Source organism: Melopsittacus undulatus, chromosome 2, assembly GCF_012275295.1.
Source record: "Melopsittacus undulatus isolate bMelUnd1 chromosome 2, bMelUnd1.mat.Z, whole genome shotgun sequence".
NCBI lineage: Eukaryota > Metazoa > Chordata > Aves > Psittaciformes > Psittaculidae > Melopsittacus > Melopsittacus undulatus.
In genome coordinates, this window is record NC_047528.1 from 87,375,577 (window position 1) to 87,399,786 (window position 24,210).

At 41.5% G+C, this 24,210-nt stretch overlaps 1 protein-coding gene across 7 annotated transcripts; it reads right to left on the reverse strand.

The window, feature by feature from the left end:
• Nucleotides 1–769: 769 nt before the first annotated feature.
• On the reverse strand, nucleotides 770–20,630 carry NDP (norrin cystine knot growth factor NDP). 7 transcript variants are annotated; one of them, XM_031051449.2, is made up of 8 exons: nucleotides 20,604–20,630; nucleotides 20,021–20,162; nucleotides 19,002–19,494; nucleotides 17,025–17,136; nucleotides 16,362–16,422; nucleotides 14,070–14,199; nucleotides 7,991–8,345; nucleotides 1,656–1,883 (listed from the first exon to the last, which is right to left on the reverse strand). In XM_031051449.2, the coding sequence occupies exons 7-8, from the start codon at nucleotides 8,207–8,209 to the stop codon at nucleotides 1,656–1,658; spliced, it is 447 nt and encodes a 148-aa protein (XP_030907309.1). In that variant the 5' UTR covers nucleotides 8,210–8,345; nucleotides 14,070–14,199; nucleotides 16,362–16,422; nucleotides 17,025–17,136; nucleotides 19,002–19,494; nucleotides 20,021–20,162; nucleotides 20,604–20,630. The 7 variants fall into 7 exon arrangements, with proteins under 7 accessions (XP_030907313.1, XP_005151776.1, XP_030907309.1 ...); XM_031051453.2 differs by lacking the exon at nucleotides 20,604–20,630 and having other exon boundaries at nucleotides 770–1,883; nucleotides 20,021–20,262; XM_031051452.2 differs by lacking the exon at nucleotides 20,604–20,630 and having other exon boundaries at nucleotides 19,002–19,122; nucleotides 20,021–20,262.
• Between the last annotated feature and the right edge of the window lie 3,580 nt (nucleotides 20,631–24,210).

The following is a 24,210-nucleotide window of genomic DNA, read 5'->3' on the forward strand; positions in this document are numbered from 1 at the left end:
GGAAAGAACTGCTTTGGTAGGAGACTTGCCAGGCTGGTCAAGGCAGCTTTAAACTAGATGTGTTGGGGGATGGGGGGCATCATTCCATCCCAACACTCCCAGTCAGTTGCCAGCACCTGTAATAAATGTTTTGAGTGATGCAGAGTTATTTCAGCTGTTCCAGCCAACGAGTCGGCTTCATTTGGAGCTCAGCTCAGATGCCTCTATACAAATGCCTGTAGTATGGGCAATAAACAAGAGGAATTAGAGATGTGTACATGGCTGCAGGGGTATGATATCATTGGCATCACAGAAACATGGTGGGTTGGCTCCTATGACTGGAGTGTTGGAATGGAAGGTTATAGGCTCTTTAGGAAAGGCCAGTCAGACGGGGAGGGGGAGTAGCTTATTATGTCAATGGTAGACTGGAGAGTATGGAACTCTGTCTGGGGACAGGTGATCAGTAAACAGAGAGTTTGTGTGCCAGGGTCAAAGGGAGAACAGTGCTGGGGGGTGTTACCATGGGGATCTGTTCCAGACCGCCTGATCAGGAGCTTAGATATAAGGAAGAAGTTCTTTACTGTGAGGGTGGTGAGGCACTGGAACAGATTGTCCAAGGAAGTTTTGAATAGTCCATTCCTGGCAGTGCTCAAGGCCAGGTAGGATGGAGTCTTCGGTGACATGGTTTAGTGTGTGGTATCCCTGCCCATGGCACGGGGGTTGGAACTAGATGATCTTAAGGTCTTTTCCAATCTTAACCATTCTATGATTCTATGAATAGCATAGAGTATAGATGGAAATAAGTCCTAGGTTTGGTCATTATTTTGGTGGCTCTATCTCTGCACATCAACAGGTCTACCCAAGTTAAGAAAAGACTCCATTTAGTACACATTATTTTAATCTTTGATTAGTTTTTAGCATTTGAATAATAGCTTTTGTAACAGATGTGACATGTCACATTTCAGGCTTTTACTGGGGCATGATGAGTCTCATGATTTTTCACTTCTCAGGGGTCCCTCAGCCACTGAACTCTGATGCTGCACACTACAAATTCAGCTGGTTAGGGCTGGGTAATCCCAGCATAACATTTCATATCCAGTTCACTTTTCAATGATTTATTTGTAATTTCTGCTAAACTGCACTTAAAGTTATCCAGCGCTTGACTGCTAGATCAGTAACAGGTAACCCTTGTCAACAACACAGTTTGTTTTGAAGGCAAATATAACTAGGAGACTGAGAATAAATTGATAGGTTAAGAGATTGTGGGTGAGAACTGATGCTCATCCTCTGTCTGAATGCCAACTTCCAGAGCATTGTGCTGTCATCCGGCTGACCTTCCTCTCTTCTGCTGCCTGTGGCCTAAAGTAAGAGCACCTCTGTAGTCAGAGCTGAGCCTGAAAAAGAAGAAACTCACCAAAAAATCCTTTCAGAAAAAAAAAAGAAAGGCTTCTTAAAAACAAGTCCTTGTGCTTTCACCTTTGTCATAACCCACACTTCAGTAGTGGTACCATCCAGGGCCCCATGACATTTTTATCCCTCAGATCCAATCCAGCCTGGTTAGTGCTGTCCTTGCTGCAATTGTACTCTGGGAACATCGGCCTCACCTTGGATTACTTCTTGGGAGCCTTCCCCACCAGCAGCAACCCAGTCCCCTCTCTGCTGTGGTAGGTACATCCCTAAGAGTTGCACTCCTCACAGTGGCAGGAGAGGATGTAGCGGTAGGTGGCAGTGAGCCGCATGCCCCCTGAACATCGCAACCGCATGGCCTTCAGCTTGGAGGTCTGGGGCCGGCAGCAGTGGCAAGTGGAGCGGAAAGGCTGCTTCAGAACAGTGCTGAAAGAAACCATTGGTTCTGAGCGTGATGTCTGGCTGCAGCGGCCTTCACAGCGAGCCAGCAGTACCATCTGCAAAGGAAAAGAGACAAGTTAGGAAATATGCCCTCATGGCTGCCAGCACATAGCTAACACCAGCAGATGGGTACCTCCTTCCATTCTGGCTGGTCTTTCTCCTCTTGCTGCATCCCCCACACCGTGGCTAGGGCAGCCAGCCCCACATAGTGCATTGCTCCTGAGCAGAGGAGGTAACATGGGCAGGAGGAAAAGCAAGGCTTCTGAAATCCCCCGCACCAACACAAATAAGGACCAGAGGGGGTTGGATTTCTGAAAGCTGGAGTTGGGACTCCATGACTTTCCAGGCATAGTGACTGCAACTATGACTTTCTGACCCCAGATCTGTGGCAGCCAAGCCCTTAATTCATCAGCCATACTGTTACTTCAGTTGGATTATTCTCCAGTGTTTTGAGTGTATTTATTGATGATCAGCAGGACAAGTCCTCAGGGCTAGTGAACCTCTCAAATGTTTAGATATATAAAGTACAAATATAAATATGATACTGTTTATTGCTTCTAAAGGAGTAAGTTTCTAGCTCCTTCCTTTTACAAAGATCACCTTGAATATATATTTGAAATTCTGTCTCTGTGTGTATATAGATATAATTGCATCAGTTGTATCTATATATAATGCCCTGCATAATGTAAGATAGTGAAAGTGTAAGGGAGTGAAAATGTAAACAAGATGAACTCATTGCCAGACATGAGGGTTCCCTAGTAAGATATTCCAAAAGCAGTAGAGGCTGAGTGGTTCTGAGTTCAGTAATCTGTGACCAGAACCAGGTAACTTGCACAGCAGGAGGCACTAAGAAAGGAAAGCTCATAAGGAGTCACCTGCTCCCCTTCCCAACACCTTGTTGAGCAAAGGAGACAGATAGTTCTCTAAGCCCTATAGAAAACATGGAAAGGATCTTCTGAAGCTCTGAAAATAATGTGGAAATTATCAAGGTAGTAACAGCTGTTACAGAGTTTGAACAAACTCTTGTACCTTCACGGGAAATTAAATATTCAGTCCACATTAGCTAATTCTGCTTAACCAATAGAAACTTCAAAATGAACTTATTATATAATCCAAACAAGGTCAAAATTTGACAGAGGTAGGAAAGTAAGCAGTAAAGCAGTCATAAATTTATTCTGTAACCAAGGAAGAAAATTGTATTTTAACCATGCTACACATCTCATGTTTTTTCCAGACAATCTATATGGATAACTACAGATGTGACAGCAAATATTTTACAATGTCAAACCTTTTTGAGCTTCTTTCACTACACATGCTGAATTGACTGCCGATCTCCAAGTCTTGCAAGCATGTATGCCAACTGTTTAGCCACAACCCAGCTTTGTATGTATCAGCTATGTCTAGCTCCTTAATACCAGTATCTAGTGTACCTGAGAACAGAGAAATGGACGATCTTTACAGTGCTAGCACCATGTTACTGATAAAGATCCACTTTTTTTCACTTAGTAAACAAAACTCACTTCACATAGTGACATGCAGGCAGCTGGTAAAGAGCTACACAAGTACCTAATCCCACCTGTGTTGCAAAGGGAAGACAGCAGATTGGGACATTCAAAACAGTTAGTTTGCTTCCCAGCATCTTGACAGCTCTCGCTAGGTCCCCCATTTTGACCAGTTCACCAGCACTGTCTGTCACAGGCCATTCCCAAGCATTTGGCTGGAGAGTAAAAAGTACTACAATGGGAGCTGGCAACTGCTTGAAGATTGCAAAGACAATGGTGTCAGACACTCCTCAGGGGTAGCAAATGGGGACATGCAAAGGACACATATTGCTTTTGGGGTGTTCAGAGTCCTTTCCAAACAACATTTCTATGATTCTATGATTTCAGCCCAAATAAGTCAGCATGCATTGCTATATGGTGGTGATTTCTAATGGTTGATGCCTCTGGAGCTGGAGCAGTTAGTTATTTCTGATACTGTTATTCTAAGGACTTCTTATGGCACACATCAGCTCCTGAACCTTCAGGTACTTTCAGAAATGCCAGGGAAGGGGAGGAACCAGACACAAAAAGAACCTCAAAAGACACAAACAGCCAAGGGCAGGATTAAGGAGTATGGAAGAGTTACAGCAGTGTAATTATAAGGTAGCATTATCTGACATGACAGCAACTGTATCTCAATACATTTCTTATAATGCTCTCTAATAAAAGCTTTCTAGAAAAACTTTCTAATGTAAACCCAGTCCATATTTCTCCAATGTGCAACTACATTTATAATTTCTTATCAAGCCTTGTCTTTAAAAACATGTATTAGTCTTTGAAGACTAATTTTAAACTCAATTTTATTAAACTCAAGTTTTATTTTGTTTTCATAAGGATATGGTCAGTATTCATGTCGTGTAAAATTACACCGTATTGGGTTTATGCCCTGTGTTTGGATGACAAATGGCACAGTACCATAGGTCTTAATTCAGTTTTCCAGGATAAAAAAAAAAAAAATCAGATTTTCCAAACTTCTGGGCTAACCTGAAGTTCTCAGTAAAATATAACCTCCTCGTCCTCATAAAACCAGAACAGTACCAGTAGATTTTGGCAAGTGTGCAAATGAGCTGGAAATAGCATGTACTTTAAAAGCTCTGCTTTGCCATTTAATCAATTGCACCAGCTGCTGATTACATCGTATACTGTAGCACAATAGAGATTATCACCTAAATAATTAGTAATGCTATGATGGCATAGCACAATAATACAGTGGGTATATATATAGTAAAAATCTGAGGGAAATTTATAACCTGATATGCATGCCTCTTGGCTCCCCTGATCCTCTGCACATGTGAGCTTGTGTGTGTCACCTTGTGATGCTGGATCCAGAAGCACAGCATGCTACAGCATGAGAGTCATGGGGGTCTAGTTTGTGAGCAGCTAGGGAAGAACAGGTTTTCTTACTTAAAGTTGTCAGTCTAGGCCAGTATCTGGAAGGTCACAAAAACCAGCAGCTTGAATGTGAGGCACCATTTGACTGATCATTCAAGCTCTGTTCTGGAAATTCAAAAGCTGTGAAGTGGTTTGTTATTAATGGTGTTTATAGATTCTTTTCCACACTTTTCAGCAACAAGTTGAGGCCTGAAAGCAGATGGGCTGAGATGTCTGAGAACAGACTTGTACACATTATCTGTGGTCTGGATGCAAGCGAGCATTACTGAAAATTTACTGAGCTATCTCATGAGTATATCATCAAATATTTGCTAAATCTCTCTTCATGTGGTCCGTGTCTGTCTGGGATGAACTCTTTAGTGCAAAGCTGTCAGTGGTAGCACACTTCTGGCACATCTGAAGGAAGCACTTTTGACAGCCAATACTGTAATTTAGCAGTCTCTGGTTGCAGTGGCAAGGCAATCCAGCACATCAATGAAGACCAGTAGGTCTCTGTGACAGAGGTCAAGCAGAATCCAATATAGTCAGGAAAGGCAATACCTCATCAGCTGATACAAACATTTCCTTGAAGTCAAAGGAAAACACTGTTTTTCAGGAACAAATAACCTTCTTCCACCTTTCTTTTGTTGTACATTCTGTTACTATAATGGACTACATTTCTGAAGGCTTTGGAAACCTGTTTTCAACATCTGCCTGAGGTCACAAGCAAGAGGGATTTTAATGATTAAATTAAATTGGATGGATGTTTCCAAATGTAACAAAACTACTTCCCATGTGAGTACAATTGGCAGCCTCCACATAGAAGCACAGTGGACATAATCCTTTTTTAACCAAGACAGACAGCAAACATACTATGTCTTGCAATTTCTGAAGCCATTTTTAACTTCTGTAATTCTATGCTGCACTAAAAGAGAAAACACATGGAGTGAAAAAGAATGGCTTGGTGGAACCAATGTATAGTGCCAAAAAAGGGCAAAGTCTCTGACATCAGTTGGCAGTCCAAGCTTCACAATGGAAACTCAGTGAAAACAAGAGGTACCACAATTCCCACAGCTACTCCCACAGAACGTTCCTTTATTTAACTTGCTTATATTTTATCACAATATATATAGGGACAGACATTACATCTAATTTTCATTAGCAAGTCTAATATTGGTCTGTGTTTATATGCTAGATCCAGAACAGAAGCCATATGTCTACCAGCGTGATTCAGATCCCTGAGACCTCAAAAAAAAAAAAAAGAAAGAAAAAAAGGAGCTTGATTTAACAAACAGAAGTTTTCTAGGAAATGTCAAAATTATTTTGTTTTGTATGGAAACTGTTTTCAATTTCCACTTCATAAGAAAGTCCATACAACTTGCAGTATTGTTAAAAAACTGTTCCTGAAACTGTTGCAGAATTTGGCATGTCAAGAGATGTGATAATATTTTTAAACATGATTTCCATTAAAGGCTTGAATTTAAAAAAAATCACTGACATTTTTACAGTCAGTTACAAATGTTTATGTCAACAGCTTTTTTCTTAAAGCTCAGTTTTGAAATAATGTGGTTTTCATTATAATGCATTCTGTGTTCTCATTTCTATCAGTCCCAATCCTAAAGGCCTGATTGCTTTTCAGTGTCACTAGGGATGGTAAGAAATTGAGTTCTTGTTGACTTTCTGTCTGTTTCTCTTTTTCTTTCTCTCGTCTCTTTTTTTCTCTTTCTCTCTCTCTCTTTCTTTCTTTCTCTCCCTTTCTCTTTTTCTCTTTCTCTCCTTGCATCCCTCCCTTCCTCTTTTCCTCAGAAAAATAACCCTCTATCTGATGTCTGTGGCAGCCCAGAGTGTAGAGGGGAGAGGGGGATCAAGTAGTACATGAGGTTACTGGTCAAGCTCAAGAGCAGTAGGGCCAATGTCTGATTTCCCACCACTGTGGATCAGCCATGGTTACGCCAAACTGGCCAGGCAGCACTGCTGTTGAGACCAGTGTAAGCAGAGAGGGGTTTTCCCCAGTGCCCCATTTCAAGGCTGTCAGCCCCTCTCTGGAGAGCAGGCACAGGGCAAGCCCCACTGAAGATTCACATTGCACTGAACAGGTCTCATTTTCTGTTGACCCTTCTTTCTGTGCTTTTTTTTTAATTCTTATGGCCTGCTACCACCTCTGGTATTACCTTACCCCTGTGCTAATCATGGGAAGAAAGTAACTCACTCTGCACGCAAAGGCATCTGGGGATCTTCTCAGTTAGTGCTGCATCCATCTGAACTGCACAGATCCTCCCTCCTTGGAAATCCTCTCAGGATAACCACTGCTGGGGTCTGTTATTAAGTAGCCCTTTTGTCCTGAAACCCATCACATAACTATCTCCCATTGCTCTCTCACCCAGCACAGGGCTGGCAAAATCGTTGGTGCTGGCAGTTGATCTCTTTCATTAATCCAGGGATGTGGATGCATAAAGCAAAGCTACTTTCTGCTGGAGAGAGGAATGGGCCAGTTGGAAGCTGTACATCTGAATGTACAGTATGTGTTACCTCAGCCAGAACAAATTAGGACAAAAAAAAGGGGGACCAGTAAGGATTTTTCCATTGTTTTTTCTCCATTCTTTTCCTTCACACAATGAAATAGATGACTGTAGGGTACATGTGCAGACTGCTAAACCATTTTGACAGAAAAAAAATCAGGCTTAAAATCTCAAATGAAAGGCAGTCTTTTATTTCGTTCTGCTTCTAACCCTGACAGTAAACATCTGATTGTCATTTTGCATTTAAACGAAGGCCTTGAAACTAAATAGGGGGAAAAAGTAACACTGGTTTTCACATTTTATTTTCGCTACCATTTTACAGCTTGATTCTTTATCTCTGTATTTCACCTCGAAATTTGTAAGTTTACATACTCTATATTAAAGACTCAGTTGAAGGACAGGGTGACTGGAATGGTCTAAACTTCCAAATTAGCCCATCTCCTTGGCACTAGTGGCTGAGTCCCCAGTGTGCTCCTTTGAATATTATCATTTAGCACATTAGCCTTACTATCATGGTGTATATCTCCTTCTGAAAAGGTGAAAAGAGAGTCAAGAGCCTTTCTCTCCAGTGCCAGTTCTAATGTATACACTCACATAGCGTACATCTACATGTCTTTGCAACTAGATTTTGGTAGTAAGAAATCTGTGTAGAGAAAATCACCCCAAATGGCTCATTTTAACAACCCCTGTCAATGCAGCACCGTGCTGTGAGGGGGTAAAGGAAGTCCTTACCTTCGAGCTACACTTGTAGAGTGGGTGGCTGATGGAGTCAACATAGTGATGCCTCATACAGCGGCTGGGGTCGGGGTCGATCATGAAGGAGCTGTCTGTTTTACTGTCTGCATCTCCCATCATCGCCAGGAGTGAAAGCATAGAAATCGAAGCCGCAAGTACACGATTTCCCATTGTCGAGGAACTTCTCGCTGATAACAGCAGAGGGAGGTAGAGCATTAAAAAAACTCCAAACACTGGAAGCCAGTTCCTTTCCAGGATGGTGAAAAGTCTGGTTTAAGTGTCTTAGCTGTCATTCTTCTTCTCAAGTTGGAGTTAGCTGAAATTGTAATCCGTCAAAGAATCTCCTTCATAGCTGGAATAAAAACAGCATCAATCACAATCCTGACCAAAAAGACCTCTGAATTAAACCAGACATAAATAATATGAAGGCACACAGGATTTTTGCTAGCCAAAATACATGCTCTAAGTGAGCATCATTCCCACATTAGGGAGAACATGTTAAGGCCTTGTTACTTTAAGCATTGCTCTATCATTTCACTGGGGAGAACCTTTTGACTTTTAAGAGAACAAGTGGTGTAATGCTAATCTTTTTCACTGGCTGATGTCCCTGATGGGTTCCCCTCAAAACTGGTGATTCAGAACAACATCTGAGATTTCTGTAGATTGAAAGAACTATGTATCCACTCAAGGCATCCAAAGGGGGCAAAGCTAGGCTGCCTCTTGCATTAGAGATGGAGATTTCTTTCCTAGGTAGCACATGGGAAGGATGAAGGCAGATTGACCTCTGGCCTCAGGGCCTGTATGTAGGCCTCCTGCAAGGAAAAAGGAAGCCCCAGGATGGAGGGATGCTGAGGGTCTGAGTCCAGGCATGAGCAAAGTGGTCCCCAGAAATCTTGCTGAGCAATGACGTGCACTACACGGAGAACTGCTTATGTCTCTCTTACTGCTTATGGCTTCCCTGCCCTCCTGACTACCAAACTCAGACGCATGTAGGTCGGCATGCTTTATTTGGTTTCCCATCAGCCTCCACTTGCTCAGTGTCAGTCTTTTCCCCATTAACTAAAGAGCAGCATCTGAAAAATATACTATATTCCATAACATCCAAATATTATGGATTCTATAATATCCAGCTGCCAGCTGGGAAAAAAAAAAAAAGGCAACATATGCAGGTGGAATCACGTGTATATCCATCCAGTCATCCAGATTTCTGGTGCATGTTGGAGACCAGGAGATCCCCCAGAATAGGTGCAGGATAGCCCCTGAAATGCTGCCTGGGGCTCTGTGCCAGCAGGGAAATGGGGGGGGTATCTCCTGCATCTGCTTCATTACAGGCCCTTGATCCTTCTCACAAAGCCTGTAACCTCAATGAATGATTTAATTTCTCTTTTTCTAGAAACAGCTGTAGCTTGAAAAAGTTATGAATTATCCACCTAAATACAACCTGATGAAGCAAAGGATAATCATAAGTAAACTTAAAAGCATGAGAACTTTCTGAAGAAATGATAAAACAGTTCCCTAGTCACAGAGAAATGCTCCCCCAGAGCCTCTTCCCTATTTAAAGACCTGATGTGTGCTTTTATTGCCTTATACAAGCCTCTTTCCAAACTGTTTTCTGGTTTTCTGACAATACTCTAAACCAAACGATACTCACCTTCCAAACAGCCTGAAATTACAAGGCCTCCCCACCAGAGTGCTTGGCGATTTGTGTACTGCTTTATAGCTTGCTCAAAAAACTGTTGTGAGAGGAGTGCATAGCAGTGAAAACACTTCAAGAGTTCATCCAAGATGGGAGTCAGGACTTGTCGGGCTAAAGTGACAGAGCCTGGTATATTTTCCTCAAGCAAATGCTTTTCAATGTATATGGCATTAAAAAAGTGCTATGTCTTTGCAGTATAAGGAGCTTAAAAATCATTCACACTGAGGATCTTGGATACATTTATGCACAGTCTCATGCATGTCAATAAATATCTCTCCAAACATTTTAGGAGGGTAAGAAAAATTTCTTGGTCATGGGAACCGGGACTTCTTCCCAGAACTGAACTGTACTACTCTGGTTCAGGCAGATGATGCCCAAGCATTAGCTAACAGGAGGAGTGATGCACTTTTATTTTTTTTATATTTAACCTTTTACCTACATTCCTATTCTTCTTTAGAAAGAGGCTGACCAAAACATGCTGCTTGGCAAGGTCTCTCTCCAACTTAGTTAATCAGCATTACACACCCAGTAATTCTTTCTCTGTCCAAATAAATTTGTTTGATATTGGACAGTCTCAGCTCATGTAATATTATGTCCAGGGATCCCCATTTCCCACTCTCACTGTCCCACTGTTAATTTTGTGCTTCTATATCTTTCTATGGTTTTGATCAGTATGATTTAATACAGTGAGAGAAGTCTGAAGTCCTGGCTTGGTTTTCAAAGGCTTATCGTTCTAGTTTTCTTCAGGAAATAATGGAATGACATAGAGTCTGCCTCGTGAAAACACTTTGAAAAAGCTGGAAAGAAGTGGGGAAAAATGTGAGAAAAGGAAGATGTCTGTACCTTCTTCAGGGTAAGCGCAGCACAACACAGAAAGTATTAACACTTTCACAGCCTTTTAAAATTTCCCCAGTACCTCCCTGACAAAGAAATGTAGCAGGGTTTAGCAACAAAACTTTGAAAGAACAAAAAAGTGCTATTATCACATATTTGTTAGTAAAAAGAGAGACCATAGATGTAAATTGGACGCGTATTTTGTAAAGAATCTGTGTACAGTTGTTGACAGACATACTGCCAAAATGCACGTGCAGATATTGGAAGCAGGACTGCAGACAGCACCAGGCTGTTTGCACATGCTGGTATCTCTTAACATACATATGTAAAGTATACAAATACATTTTTCAAGTACATAAGCCATGTATAACTGAGATACATGGGAAAAAATGCATCACAGGGACATTTAAACATATAGAAGTTAGGATGTATGTTTTTCATTGTGCAAAAAAGTCTAAATATCTTCACTCAGGTACATCACTGTGATGAAGTATGTTGACATGTCATTTATGACATCTTCCATTTCCGGTTGATATTGTACAACATTTCCTTTTAAATTAACATTCTGTTGTTTGGGCTTGGGTTTTGGTTTGGTTTTTTTGTTGTTGTTGTTTGTTCTAAACAAGGTTATATTCTTTTTGAAATGCTGTCTGAAATTATAAAATTCTATGTTATTGAGTCATATATGTAGCTTCCAGTTTATCCTTCTGTCTAAACCAGAAGCAAGACCTGTAATCATTAATCACTATAGCTATACTTACAGTAACATTTTGTTTCCTTTGAAAAATATATTTTTTAAATAAAAATCAACAATTTCACATAGAACTTTTTTCTTTTATTTAAGTTGGTTTTCCCTTAATTTCTTTTCATGTGAAAAACTGTAGCAAAGAGCTCACTTCCCAGGCTAACAAAAAGGAAGCTAAAATGCTTCCTCTTTACAACATCCATTAAAGAAAAAGATGCAAAGGTGACTTCATGTACTCAGGCTGAAAACTGGCTACAGAAATATTTGGCTTAACAGTGGATGAAAGCCACTAGTTCCTATTTTTTCACAATTCACTGATATGGGCATTACATGTTGTCAGTAATAGGCTTATACTGTATTTTCCATATAACTAGTATTCAGGAATTCATAAAGACATAACATGCTAAAAGCTGTTACAGCTGTTACCTAAAACTGCTACAGCTGTTCCCTCAAAACTGCAGTGAAAAATAGAAGACATCTCAAAGAAAGACCGTATGAACATACAATCTGACACTGTATTGCATGTGGACATAGGGGTAGAATTAGGGTTATTTTCCCAGCTTCATGTTATTATTAACTGCTTTTGAATGTCGAAATAAAGATTTTTTTTTCTAATAGTCTTAATATCATTTAGAGAGTGGTGAAGGTTAAGATTTTGTTTTGCTTAAAGGACAGAAGAAAATTCCATCATCTGGAATTATTTAGCCAGTCACTTTGTGAGAACATAAACAGAAATTCCCTTTTTGCTATGTATCTTGGAAAAAATAAAGAGCTGAGCAATTCTCCAAAGGTCTATTGGATCTGTACCGCTTTTACCCTGGAAGGTAGGAAGGGAGCAATGGAAAAGCTCATTTATAGTGTATTTCTATTTAGCTATTCCCCACTCCCGAGCCCCCTGAATTAGGCATGCACGTATGTTCAGCTTGGCCTTCATTTGATGTGCATTTTGTCTGTTTGAGACTCCTGCTTGACAATGAGGGTACAATTCAAGTCACTCACTGCCTTTTATGTTTTGGAGGCTGCCAAAATGCCCTTGGAGCAGCAGTGTGTATATATAACTAAGCCTGGCCTTGCACGCTGTGCATATTTAGTAAACACAATTACTTGGATCCTACCATGTGGTTCCCTCATTCTGAATTTGTTATGTAAACAGAAGAGTTACAAGACTACTCAGTTTCTCCAAACTCCAGCCCTAAAAAAGTGTTAGTAACCATGTATGTGTATACATATGTGTATGTGTGTGTAGTTTGGAGCTGCTGTTTGGAGAAAAAAGCCACAAAGATCTTCATGAGACCAAAACAGATTTCTGAAGAACTTTACCCAGCCTGGAAAAGTTTAGGCCAGAAAGATGAGGATGTGGGGGTTTTGTGCTCCAAGATCTGGACTAAAGTGGAAATGAGTGTTGAGCAAACTACACTGTCAGGTTATACCAGGGTTTCTTCTGCAGGATTAAACCCTCCATGAGGAGGGCCATGAAAGGAATGGGGATGGGAAGGCATGGGGTAGTGCTGTCATGCTCCACTGCTGGGGATTTCTGAATAATGGATCTGTGCTTTCAGGGTATTTGAGGAACTATTGTTTCTGCTCCTGCAATAAGTTGCCAAGACCTCAGCTGGCCTGTCAGTTGGGGGTCCCTAGAGCTATTCCATGCTCCACCAGAGCTACCAGATGACAACAGCAGCCGGACTGCCCTATTGCCTGGGCTACCCTTGTGAAGGAGTACCTGTGTCCCAAAGCCATGCACTGTTCTTTATATCCAGAGCTCAAATCTTGCTCTAAGGACACATCTGTGCTGTCACATTAAACCCCCTTGTAGTGGCTCTTCAGCCCTGCAGCCACATCACATGGAGAGGTCTGTTCTCAGACCTCCACCCTCCACAGTAATCAGAAGTCTTTCAGCTCCCACAGCCACCGACACCATGCCTGGAAACCTCTTGGGAAGCACTGTGGGCTATGGGACAAAATTGTATGAGTGACTTAGCAATTTAAGAGAACAGTTTATCTAGTAGGAGAGACCACCTAAGATGTTGTGCCTGATCCTGCTTTCTGTTGAAAACTTAAAGGTTTTATCAGCTCCAGTGTGTGTTTTAGCTCTGTAAATAAATGTAGCTCTCGTCTCATCTAGTTACTTTACTGTGGTCTTCTCTGTTCCAGCAGTGAAGTGGCTGGCGTCCTATACATGCTGTCAAAATCCTCTCTCTGCTCTGCAGCTGCCTTTCAAAACACCTGACAAAGTCACCAAGCAGCCACGTGGCAACCGTGAAGCAGCAGGTGAGCACACAGAACTCCAGTTGTTTGTGAAATGTCTCCATGCAGCATCTGAACAGGTTCCTTCCTCTCCCGAGACAGGGTAAATACCAAATACCTTCCAGGTATAAGTAACTGAAAAGCCTGCCCAAGGCCTCATTGTGCCAAATGAGCGTTTGCTCTGCTGACACCCAGCTGTGTTGAAGCTTATCCCCTCTGACACCCAGGGGAATGTTCTCCCTCATTGTACAGGTGCTTCATCCCCCCGTTGCACAGTAGGTTGCAGGGCAGCATTCACCTGCATGGAAGGTACACAGATAACACACACTCCTGGCACAAGCTGACAACAGCAGGTGGGCAAGAGGAGAGGGGAAGAAAAAAAGCAGTAGAAAAGAAAACAGGCTCAAAAGAAGGGACTGAAGCCTCTTCACCTTGTGTCCACAGGAGGGGAGCACATCTTCTGGTCCTAGCGAAGCTGTGCTGTCCTACTGCCTGCCAGCCAGCAGCTGCAGAATATTGTCCCATAAAAAACAAGAAGATAAAATAGACACTACCTCTGAGCAGTCAGAAATGTCAAACATGCTGATGGTATTTGAGAGAAACTCCTGCACATCATTTCTTGCTGCGAGGCTTCACTAAGTCTTTTAGTATTTCAGGAGATGAATATCTGTGACTGTAAGCAGACTGAAAAAATAAAAAGACCATTGTATTTGAAGCATAAAAAATAACATAGTAATTGCAGCAAATGTAATGGAAGAACACACTGCTGCAAGCACCCTGGGAGCACGAGCGGGCATGGGATGAGCATGTATGGGACGGGTTCCCCAGGCTTTGATGGGGCGACTTGTGCAAGGCTCCCATAAGTGTTCACTCAGCAGGGACCTGATGCATGAGGTGGAACAAATTAAGCTGAACAGCACTTGAGCTGGCTGAGTTTCCCTCTCCTTTTGAAGTTTCCAAGCACATTTCCAGTCCTTCAGGTAGCTAGGAGAGGGGGAGCTAACAGCGCCTTCCTGCTCGGGGGCTGAAATAACAAACTCTAGTGGGTACTGCAAGCTGGCACCCTGCCAGCAGACAGGACAACATGGAGAAAAGGTTTTTAATATACTTGCAAAGAATAACTACTGGCGGACAAAAGAGCACTTGTATTTTTGTTCTTTCCTTTTCCTGCTTCCAGGAAACTTTAAATAGATTGATTAAGGGCATGCATGGGATCTCTCTCTAATGAGCTAGTAGAGCCATTTAATGGTGAGGTGATGCCAGCCTTAGGTTCTTTCTTTATTCTTGTGTCTCGCCGAATATCAGAATAGTCATGGTCTTGAGTCTGAGACAGGAATTAAGAGGAATACAGTTTTCCACTTGCTCATCCAGAGAGTGCCGGATGGGATCACTCCTCACTGAAGCACCAGGTGCAGAGCTGAGCTAAGTAAGGTTGCCCATCCCTCTCAGAAGGCAAACCAGCAAAGGTGGCACCTGGGTAAAGTGCAAATATTCCCAGCAAAGCATTAGCTATAGGATTTGTTCCAGTAATTACCTCTGCTTTAGTCTTATGACCCAACATGAGGCAAAATGACTCTTGGCCAAATTACAAGTTGCTGAGAGGCCTAGGGCATTGAGGCATGTCCTCTACCTGTTGGAGTGTGTTACAACCAGGTGGGCAGTTTTTATTCTGTCTTTTGCATATTTTCTAGAGAACACAAGGGACTATAGTGGTCAGTAGATGCAGCAATAAGAATGGTTTTCTTATTCTTTAAAACTAAGCAAAGACATCCCTGCCACTGGCACCAGCAGACAGTGCTATGCATGCTGGAGATAGCACATCATTGAAGGGCATGTTTCTTCTTTCCTGACCCGAGGGGCAAAATCCTTTCTTCTTTTATACACAGGCAAAATTCAGACCACCATCCATATACCTCAGCCTCTGATAATTAGGGAACCTAAATATTTGGCTCATGGTAACAATTTAATGTCTTCTAACATGGGAAACAGCGTTCTCCTAGGTCCCACTCTCTTTGAGCGTGCTGCTATGACAGTAATGCGATTGTCACTGCCATGGTATGCTTAACCTTTGCCAAACCAGAGCTGAGGCATTAACTCAGATCCTCAATTCACATGTCTTAAAGGGCAACATAACCTGTGCTGCCTCCACACTGCCAGACCGACACAGTTTGCAGCTCAGTAATAATAAGCACATAAATGTGACAAGTGTAAGCTGTAACAGTGATTGATGCAAGTAGAAAAATAACAAAGAGAAGCTGAAAATTAGCGATGCAGTGGAATTCCTAGGACCAGTGTCTCCATGGCACCAGCAGCCTGCTACCCGGACACCAGAAGAAAGGCTACACTTCTCTATGCTAGAAAGGAACTCCATGCCATGCAATGAAATTCCAGCAAACAGGACAAGGACTAATGGTGTCTGGAAGTGGTAGTGCCACAGCTACCCAGATAATAGTCTGAATTAGATTATGTGAAAAAAGGAGGAATATATAGACAGCCAGCTGCTCAAAGGCTTACTACAACCTTGCTTTTATTGTTCTGCTAAGTTAGAGGTGGGGCATCAGAGGGATTCCTAACATACCACTACTGAGAAATTTTAATATGTTCCCCTCTGACACATATAAAAAGGAAATAACAGCTGATCATAGTCAGCACTGAAGCATCTCTTCATATGCATGGGCAGAAGTGTGAGCAAAGTGGGGTACTCTTGACCAGGGAGACTCAGGCACCCACGCTAACCTGACCCAACTAAACTATTCTTCTGCCATTGAACTGAGTTTCAGCTAAAGGGCTGTCAAGTAGGAAGCAAGACAGCAGAAAATAAAAGCAATCTAGGCATGGCTACTCACCCCATCCTGAGATACAGGACATGGAGAAGGGCAGGGGAGCTGAGAGGCTGCACATTTAACACTGATGAAAAGAAACACATGTTTACACAACTGACAATGATCCAGTGGAACAAGATATCACAGAGGGCAAAAGTTTAGCTGGGCTCAGCAAAAGGACCTGTTATGTATGGGAGGGTTACAGTTGCAAGGGTTTTATTTTTAAAGAGTTTCTGAAAGGGATATAAACTCTTAGGACTCTGAGAATTCAATTGATAGGGTTAAGGAAAAATCCTTCACCACAGCAAGTTACACTGTAGCTGCCTACCACAGGGTCTCTAGGACCTTCTTTGATGTGGCCACTTGCAGCCACACTCAAGAGGTGGATTGTTCAAATAACATGGGACTGTGCACAGTCTCATGTAGCAAAACTTCTCTAAAACTCATAGAGAAAACTCTCTCCTCACACTCATTTGAGGCAGAGGAATTTCTGGTATTTATAATACATCTATCTAATATTTGCAATTGTAATGACAAGAGTAGTATTTGGGGGGGGGGGGGAGGGAAAGAGTGGGGGTTTTTTTCTCTTTTTTTTTTTTCAGTTAAACAACCAACCACCAGGCTTGTTGCAAAAACAAAAGTCTCAGTGGCTTCATGCAAGTTTTGCACCACGGATAGTCAACTCACTTCGAGGTCCAAGAACAACCTTGAGCACTTCCTAGTGCATCTGAGAGCAGCCAGGCCAGGAAGGGGACACAGCTGGTCCCAGGAGAAATGAAGCAGATTCCAGGAAGAGTCCCTGCCAAATGAGTCAACAAAGGCATCAACACAAGCCCCTAAGGAGCTAGCTCTCTTTCCTGCCACCAGGGCAAAAAAGACTGCTATCCTGGCAACTCAAGCAAGCAAAATGCTGCCACAAGCCTCAATGGCATGTGAGAGATTATTCTGTTGGGGCAGATAGCTTTTGTGGAGATAAGCCATGCATAGGAAGCTACCTGTATTGCTACTGTAAACTGTACCCATTCTACCTGTAACAAGTATCCCTCTCTGCAAGGGAGAATCATCAGCATACATGCATCCAATCAAAGCCAGGTGCTATGCAAACCCAGGAAACCTACATGGGATACTTTCAGGTGAAAATCTGAGCTTTTAAGTAATCAGCAGCAGCCCTTAATTATACCGCTTCACTAAATAAAATTGCATTTCATTTTATAAGCTTGAAATACCCATTGCTTCCATATTTGCTTTTAAATGGAAAATCTTAAGACATCTTATAAAACTAGTATATTTAATTAATCCAGCAAGAGCATGTCTATATAAGTCACATTAGGAACCCCTGATTCAAGCTGGATATGACTCACCAAATAAATAGTTCTATTTAGGCTGAGGGAAATTATTCATGTGTATAACTGCTCACAGATATGAGTAAGGTCCTACAGCCTGAACATCTTTGGTAATTCAAAGGAGAAAGAAAGAAGAAGGGAAGGAAGGAAGGAAGGAAGGAAGGAAGGAAGGAAGGAAGGAAGGAAGGAAGGAAGGAAGGAAGGAAGGAAGGAAGGAAGGAAGGAAGGAAGGAAGGAAGGAAGGAAGGAAGGAAGGAAGGAAGGAAGGAAGGAAGGAAGGAAGGAAGGAAGGAAGGAAGGAAAGGAAGGAAGGAAGGAAGGAAGGAAGGAAGGAAGGAAGGAAGGAAGGAAGGAAGGAAGGAAGGAAGGAAGGAAGGAAGGAAGGAAGGAAGGAAGGAAGGAAGGAAAGGGAGAGAGATGAAGGGAGAAAGAGAAGAAGAGAAGAAGAGAGAAAGAGAGAAAGAGAGAGAAAGAGAAAAAGAAAAAGAGAAAGAAAGAAAGAAAGGAAAGAAAGAAAGAAAGAAAGAGAAAGAAAGAAAGTAAATAAAAGAAAGAAAGAAAGAAAGAAAGAAAGAAAGAAAGAAAGAAAGAAAGAAAGAAAGAAAGAAAGAAAGAAAGAAAGAAAGAAAGAAAGAGAAAAAGAAAAAGAGAAAGAAAGAAAGTCCCAAAATGTAACTGCTCTTTTGAGGAGAGACAAATAACAGCACTGTGCTTATTACATCCACATTTATTGACCCCACCAGGCAGCTGGGCTGCTTCTATCAGAAAATAGCTTTGCAGTAAGGAGCTGATTTGAAGCAAACCACTCTCTGTTTTAAATAATCATTTGCCTGTCCTTTTTTAATATGCAAAGTTCTCACCACTGGGTGAGCAACTCTATCAGCCACTGGGACAATTACAAAGCTTTAGGAGCTGTTAGTAACATTTAGCATATAGAAGGTTTGATTTTTTATCTTTGAAGAGCTGCAGAGACCCTAACAAGTTATTTGTCATGCCATCTGTCCCAGGCAGAAATAAATAAGATGTGTTATGGGGAGGCCATGGGAGAAATTCTAATGAACTTGAGGGTTAGGATGAGTAATCTGCCTGACAGTTCCACAAGAGTCAGAGCACACATACACCATCTTGCGAATGCAGATTAGCCACAAGAAAATTACTGCATCCCCCCCGCCCCAACATGTACTCTGTGTGAGCCTGCCTTACTGACATTAAAAGTTAGTTAATATTGAACTGAGATTAGTCTTCACATGGTTCATCTTTGTTACTCTTTTTTTGCTGCTGGACCTATTAATTTGAACTCTTACAGGATGAATTCACTCACCTGAATCCTAGCAGGGAGACAGGGCTTTTGTCTTCAGTCAGGCTCTCTCAGGGTAGTGTCTGTTCCTCTGCCTTCAGTTACACTACACCTTATCACTGGGCTCAAACCAGGTAAAACTCTTCTGTTGTCCCAAAGACGGAGAGAACAGTTATGCTTGTGCCTCTGATGCTGATACACAGTGAAATATCTGCCAGCAAATGAGGAGAGTCTCCCTCTCTCCTTCAGCAGGCGGTCTGGGGTCCTGCAGCATCCTCCTGTGTCAGCTACCGACTGCACAGCCACATTGCATTACGAGTTGCACTGACAAGAGTCGACTTCCCACTAAATATACCCCTCGGCAATACAGCAAAGGCAAACACTGTGGCTTTCCTCATCTTTCAGCCAGCCAACAGTGTACGTTAAATCTGTTCTGATCCATAACCAGTGCTGTCCAGTCCATTGGAAAGGTTTCCAGAAGTTTGGATAAATAATAATGTGCAAATTAAGAGTGCTCCTGCAAAGCATGACACACAAAGCTAGAAATAAATATTGCCTGTTGTTTCAAATTATTCTAAGCACTCTGACAGATGACTGGCAAGAGAACAGCATGCATAAATAGTGATAAAAGTAAACAGTCCATCTTTAAACTAGCAGGCTTGACTGTGGTCACAGAGCCCTATTGTAATGGGACAAAGACAGTGCTGGCAATATCACTGCTCTCTCGAATTCAGAGCAGAGTCCAGCATGTCCATTCACTCCAAAGCCATACAGCTAGGACCAGCTCAGAACTGCAGATGTGATTGCAGCATGCTCATGACAATAGACGTTTAACCAAGTTACACAGAAGCACACCAGACTACCTATTGAACTGCATAGAGTCATTCTTCAGCCAGGAGAGATAAAGATAGAATTCCATATCAACACATTTTAGTTTTAAAAATGGTACAAGGAGTGCATGCATTTGTCAGATAAGGAGATTAAAAGCTCATTTTAAGTCCCTATAGTACTCAAAACCTGGAGGAATCTATCTGTGTGCTTACCTTTGGAAAATGCACTGCTCCTTCTTCCCCTCGAAATCTTCGGAGAGCTGAAAAGACGTCCTGTTACTTCCAAATGCTTTTGTTCTTCTGTCCCTCTGTCACATGGCTTGCCTTTTATATTTGCAACACACAAAAGTTAGGGCTGTTGTTTAAGAGAGAGAGAGAGAGAGGGAATGTCAAATGGAAAAGTGCCATTGCAGTCATATATCAATCAGGGCAGCAGCAGCAGCAGCTCTCTGGCAAATGGGAATTCCACAGAAATGTGAAGCTCTTGTTATCTGAGAAATCACAAAACACCACCAGCCAAGCTCCCCTCTGCAGGGACTTCTTATTATTGGCAAGCCAGGAAATAGAAGGAAATGTAGGCGCTTTTTTTTTTGTTGTTGTTATTGTTTTGGATATGGAGATACGTATGCTGCAGCATGTGTAAGCCAGTTGAATATAAATCAAATTCCTTCTTAAACAAATGCACTGCGTGCAAGATAAAGCAAACTACTGAGAAGCAAGGTAACAGAGCTAAGTGAAGAATATGAAAGTAACAATTTAAAAAAATTTATATCCCCTGCACTTTGAAAATATCCACCTTTTCCTTGGTTTGCTCACTAATCTCCTTTCTTCCTGGCAGGCTTTTCTCAACATTTTTGTGACTGCAATTGATCTCAGATACCTTTAATTCAAGCAGTGCTGCTTCACTACAATTGGTCACCTAAATCATCTGACATTCCCTGGCTCTCCAGTTGGGTAGGCAGACAAGCATTTTCTGTGTAAATACTTGTCTGCAAATCTGCAATTCTGATGCTTCAGATAACCTGCCCTGAAAGGCTGAGGTTTCTCTCAAATAAACTCAAAAGTTTGCTCACAGAAGCAAATAACACCTTTCTGCTTTACCCACCTTCCTCTGAAGAATGCCAAGTTTGAAAATTGTTATTATTCAAACCTTTTATATAAATACTGTGGGTTTATGCAAATAAAAAAAATAAAAAAAAAAAAGAAAAACAAAAACAAGGGGCTGAAAGCAGACTCCATCCACTGGAAAATCCCACTTATAACAAGCACATTACCACACTGGAAGCACCAAATGCTCTTCTCTCCACATTTCCCTTTGGAGTGCCCCCTAGTTGTCCTGTGGCATCATGGGAAACACAGACCTTATCTGCTTAATTAAAAAATAAGCAACATAGTTGGTCATTCACAAGCTGGATCTGTTCAGAGGCACTGTCCAGCAGATGGACAGGGTCCTGTGTCAATTGCATTTGAACTGTAAAGGAAAGTTGGTATTTGATGGATGATGTTATTAGCTAAATGTCTTATGTGGTATAAGATCAAAGAACAGATGGAAATTATGCCTTAAAAATAGACTAATCTAAAAGGGGAATGGCTAGTAGATGATTAAGCAGCATGGAAACAATAAAGGAGACGTTCTTTGGCTTGCTTTGCCGCAGAGCCAGGTTTGGTGGTGGGATAAACAAATGATCCACTTAGGACCCAGATTCTCAGGATGTGAGTTTTGGCAAATATTTTCTCCCTTATATTCAGTGTTTATTGTTTTGCCTCTTAAGTCAATCCTGGGTTTCTCTCACCAACCATATGTGTACCCACTCTCTGCTTCCCTTGCAGATGCTACTGCAGCCACGCAGGGTGGATTAGGGCAGAGCTCACCAGCATCTTTGCCTTGCTGTAGCTGCAAGCTGAAATATGGCACTACATTTACCCTAAACAGACAGACTACACATAGCAATCTTTTTTAATTTAGACAACACCATCTTTTAAAATTGAAGCTATCTGCCCTTTGCTGATTATACTGCCAGGTTGTCTCTCTTTTTCCATGGGCAAGAGAGTGGCTCACATATTCCAGTTGCTTTCACTAAGGCCTGCCATGTGCAACAGACAAAGGCCTGACTAAGTAGCTCCTGGATTAAATTATCCAGGAAAGAATAGATATCCTACTCATGGTCCTTACTGAAAATGATGCTTACGTTTTTTACTGGTGCAGCTTAGATTTCTTATCATTAAGTCATCTACAGGTAGCAATATCTGTACTAATTGTTTGCTGGGTGCTAAGCATACTTTAAATAACACTTATCACTAGTACCTCAAACAGTGGTATTTTTGAGAAGTAATGCTCAGCAGTTTGCTACCACAGCTACAAATTCCTAATACAGGAAAATCTGCAGATATTAGACTAAAAATAAAAAATTAAAAAAAAATGGCTTTCAATTTTTTATCTTCAGCTTCAAAGCCATGTTTAGCAGAAGGTGGAACTTAGCTGGAAGTTAATTGACCTCATAGGCTGGTGAGTTATAAAGTGACACTCTTTATGATCTTCTGAATGAACTTACACATTATCACAAGCACAAGAGTAGGGACATCAAATGTAGCCTGCCGCCACCTCAAGAACACTATGGCCCATAACTTTTTCATAGCTGTTCATAAATCTTCAGGCTCTCTCAACCACAATGACTTAATCCCATCCATAAAACCAGTCATTTTAAAGAAACAAATAAAAGCGGAAAGCACAGGACCTCAGAGCTCAGTTTTCAAAGACGATTAGACATCTGAGGTGACCCCAGATATTAGATAAGGTTTCCAGAAGACCTAAGGTATTCTACTCCCATCAGTTCTGATCTGAGTTCCCTTCAAAAGGAGTTTATCTCACTTAACAGTAGTTGCCTGAAAACTAAGTTTAGGATTTCCCAGCAGCAAATTGAAGTTTCCTTCCCAAATTATCTTGAATTCAGACCCATTTCAGGTCAGCATCAATAATAGTTTTTCTCTCTGTGAACAACCAGATATTCTGCTGACTCAGCTGGACAAAATACTTATTTTCTTAAAGAGGTAAAATTAGGGTGAGACAAATCCATCCCTCAAAGACTCAGAATGTTTTTTAAGAGGTGAAGAACTCCATGCATTCACCTCTTCATGGAGTTCTACCAACCTGCCTAGTTCCATCCTCATGAAATGCATTGCAGACATGGAACCCTAATTTCCTAGTTTCCTTATTCAACCACTGTATGACCTACAAAACTCATGTTTGTCCTCAGAAAAGCATTGTACTACCATCACCTGCAATTCAGTGGGACCAAATTGTTTGCCCCATTGTCATCATCATACACCCTGTTGCTTCCTCAAAGGAGCAGGATTCCAACTCTCCATCATGTGCATGTTGTGAAATGCATTCAGACTTCTGCAGCAAAATCAATCTTCTGTTTTCATCTACAGGGTTTTCAAGTGCTGCCATTTTTTAGTTTTCCCCAGATAATTTTTACATTCTGAGACAGTGGGTAACAGACCTCCATGCCATCAAATGTACTGTCAGAAGAGGCATTACCTGGTATCTGTGCTGGTTGTGTCTACAAAGATCACAAATTGAGTATGCATGCAAAGATAATTTTTAAGTGCAGTTATATACTCACACACAGAAAATAACATGCATGCTGTTGTTGCCAGCAGTTAGAGGGAGTAGGATGTATAAGAATGCAGTTCAGGGAAGGATGATCCTTGTGCCATTACTGAATTGTTAAAGGGTGGTTTATATTTGGGTCTTGGTTATTGGTGTTCTTTCTGTAGTTGGGAATGTAGAAGGAGCTGAAAGTGCAATGATGGTCTACAGTAAAGAGCATCATAATACTTTTATAATGAATACATACTTTGTGCAGACAAGAGGTACCCATAATTCTTAGAGAAATTATTTTCTATCACAGAAGTCTGTTTCAATACTCAATGCTTTACTCAATGCTTTTAATTTCTTCTTTCTCCCCATTGTGTGATATCTCAGATTCATTTTGCAAGGATATTTTATGCTTAAACATATATATTTTTCTGTAACTTAGATGGGCTTCTTCTTTCAATGTTTATATGTATCCATGAATGTGTGTTGTTAAGACACAGTATCTGGAAATGTTTATTCAGTGCCTTACACATACACCTTTATTACAGCAAGATTCCCTTCATCTTGGAAATAAGATGGAGAAGGCAGGGAGAATTTGGTCCAAACTATTATTCATTTTACGACAAAAGTCAAAAAGACATCTTGCCTGTGGACTACACTCTAGACTTCAGATTGACTTGAAAATGTGGATGCAGGAGGACCAGAAGGTGGTGTTCCCTTGTCTCCTTCAGCAAGAAGGTGTAGTCAGTCAGGTTGGACTCCCCTGAGGTGTGCTACTTACAAGGAATAAATGACATTGGAG